Source organism: Austrofundulus limnaeus, unplaced genomic scaffold (genome assembly GCF_001266775.1).
Source record: "Austrofundulus limnaeus strain Quisiro unplaced genomic scaffold, Austrofundulus_limnaeus-1.0 Scaffold619, whole genome shotgun sequence".
Taxonomy (NCBI): domain Eukaryota; kingdom Metazoa; phylum Chordata; class Actinopteri; order Cyprinodontiformes; family Rivulidae; genus Austrofundulus; species Austrofundulus limnaeus.
The window spans coordinates 2685-5686 of record NW_013953021.1 but is presented as its reverse complement, the minus strand read 5'-3'; the positions used below and the strand labels follow the sequence as shown (position 1 = coordinate 5686).

General features: G+C 29.5%; 1 protein-coding gene across 1 annotated transcript in view; it reads left to right on the top strand.

Moving 5' to 3' along the window:
- Positions 1-307: 307 nt before the first annotated feature.
- Positions 308-3002, top strand: part of LOC106531316 (potassium voltage-gated channel subfamily V member 2) — a gene marked incomplete at its 5' end in the record, with an annotated part of 5373 nt that continues 2678 nt past the window's right edge. The window contains 1 exon segment of the mRNA XM_014027148.1: positions 308-433. Within this exon segment, the coding sequence (XP_013882602.1) occupies positions 308-433 (126 nt within the window).

Genomic DNA, 3002 nt, shown 5'->3' with positions numbered 1-3002 from the left:
GTGACAGTGTGTGTCTTTAACGGTGACAGTGTGTGTCTTTAACGGTGACAGTGTGTGTCTTTAACGGTGACAGTGTGTGTCTTTAACGGTGACAGTGTGTGTCTTTAACGGTGACAGTGTGTGTCTTTAACGAACTTTAAAGTCAACAACCACAGCCTTTTGAACTCACACAGCTTGTTTTCTGATTAAACAGCTGATGACAGTAAATTCTGAGATGATCTCACAGAAGGAAATTAAAAATGTAGGTACATTTACCTTGACAGTAAAAGTACATCAGCCTTGTGGTGTGCTGTCTTTCAAACTGCAGGTGTGCTGTCTGTTCCTGTTCATCGCAATGGGCATCTTCACCTTCTCTGCCCTGATGCACTCTGTGGAGGTGGACCAGCCTGGGACCCCCTTCAGCAGCATACCTGATGCCTGGTGGTGGGCTGCGGTGAGTCCTCTACAAAATAATAAAGTTTGTGGAAATGAAAAAAGTAGTTGTGTTTAGCAAATGATAAAAAACTAAAGCCATAACTTGTATTTTTTATTGTCTGAATTAAGACTCAATATTTGTGTTTACATGTTTTCTCCCCACACAGTTGTTTTTACAGTCTAACTACGTCTGCATACTTTGTAGTAATTTAACCATTAAAACATTCAGGTCATTCAGGAATGGGTGCTTTGATGATTTTGTAACTTTTATATATTTTTTAAATATTTACCTTTATTTACAGTAACAAGAGGTTAGCTAAAAACTAAATTATCAAAAGGTAAACAATAAATATGCTAAATACACTAAATCTTAGCATACTTGAAGCTAGGCTAATCATCAGTATACTTCAAGTTTGTTAATTATTTAACTTAAAGCATGCCATTTTGGAACAACTATTTTTGTAAAGGAATTACACCTAAACTGTTTTTTTAATGTCTTTCAAATTCATAAGCATTGTACTTTTGAAATATTAATATTGTGATGACAGTATGCTCTGTTATACTTTAGTTTATTATAATTAGTAAGGAAGTAAAATATTTAGCTACTTATCAGTATCCTTTTCACACCACTGCAAACGGCTACCAGCGTACTGTAGGCTGAATTAAATACATTAAAATTAAAACAGTCCTTTTATTTAATGCAGTCTTCAGTTTACTGGTAGACTAACATGTTTGCAGTACATTAGTTTGAAGTAAATAGTATACAAGTAGAGTAAAAAAAGTTATTAGAACACGGTATACTTAAATTGTGTAAAATAAACTTGAAGTTTTTGCACTTTAGCACGTAATAGTACACTTATTACACTACAAATTGAGATTTTCTACAATTTAATTACAACTAAAATATATTTTGTACAAAACTAGTTGATCCAAAATAGCATGTTTTAAGTTAAATAATGATAAAAAACTTGAAGAATACAGATGATCAGAGGAATGGAGGGTGCCAGTCCTCCATCAAAGGTACATTAAACCTTTAAAGGTTTGAGAATAAATACTTACAAACTGTTATTTGGAAAAGGACAAAAGGAAGAACTGAATTATTTAATTTTATTTAATTATTCAATTGGAATTGTTATGGTGATTTTTATATTAAAAATAAATTTATATTTTCACAACCTCTGATCAGACAAGGATGAGTTTATTTATTTATTTATTTATTTATTGACATTTCAACAAAAATAGTAACATAATAACACACAGGCCTACTTTGTTAGCATGAAATGTCATGTACACCACTGAAAGCATTTAATTCAAATATATTTACACAGCATTACACAAAGTACTTACAAGTAGTTTTGAAACCTTATTTTTTAAATGATTTAAAAAATAAGGTTTAAAATATTTCTACAAAATMTATTTGAAAACACCACCAAAAGTATAAGTTCAGAAGAGTATTGAATATTTATGTTTGTAATGTGTTGTTTTCAAATGTACATTAAAATATATACGTCTACAAATAATTACAAAGTGTATTTTAAAAAAGATTACATGAAGTATAGTTGTAATAAAATATTTAGTTTAAATTTAAGGTATATTTTACCAAATATATTTTTATAAAGTATACCAAAATATATTTTAAACCAACGTATTTGAAGCATCTTTTTTATTTTAAACTTTGAAAATAGTTTTAACAAGAGTTTAACTTTAACAAGTGGATCCAATTGATAAAGTGTATTTCAGAAAACTGCAGTTTATTTAAAATATACTTAATATATTATTTTTTAACCTGGGAAATGTAACAAAAGGCCAGCTAAAAACTAAAAGTATCTGAAGGAAAGTTAAAATGACCAAGACAAAGGTTAAAAGCTAAAAACATGCTTACAATTAAAAGTATAAGAAAATAAAATAGAGTTAGTGTGCTGAAGCAGATTTTAAAGAGAACAATATTTTTTAAAGAACTGAAGAGATTCCAGTTTATTTTATAAGGATTTATGTTTTCTCTGTTTTAAAGTTACGTTTGTCACCATTCTTATAGATAGAGAGATTATTTTGGCTATTTTCATGTCTGTAAATATTCCAGTAGAAAATGATAAATTACATAAATAGGTAAATGGTAATCTCTGTAACACAATCAATCATGTCCTTCACCAACATCTTATCCATGTCCATCCAGTCCTTTGATCTTTTATCGGTAAGATTTCTTTTATAATTCTCCATATTTCTCCCTCATCAGTTTCATCAAGAAAGATGCTGCTRACACAACCCACGACTGCATGACTTGTAGTATTGTGTACTTTTGGTATTTTCGATGCAAGACTTGGGCCAACATTTGCATAGTACTGATTAAATTCATTTAATATTTGATTTTGATCATATATTTCCTTGTCATTTTTTACAAAATAATTTGAAATACCTGAAGATGTTTTATTATTTTTCAAAACACTATTCCTTATTCTCCATGTCACCATTACGTTTGTCGAATAAATCTCTGTAATATTCCTTCTTATGTTTTTTTTAATAATCCAAACCAACTTGTTTTTGTATTTCTTGTATCTATCATGCAGGGGTGTCACTAGGTTTTAAGGACA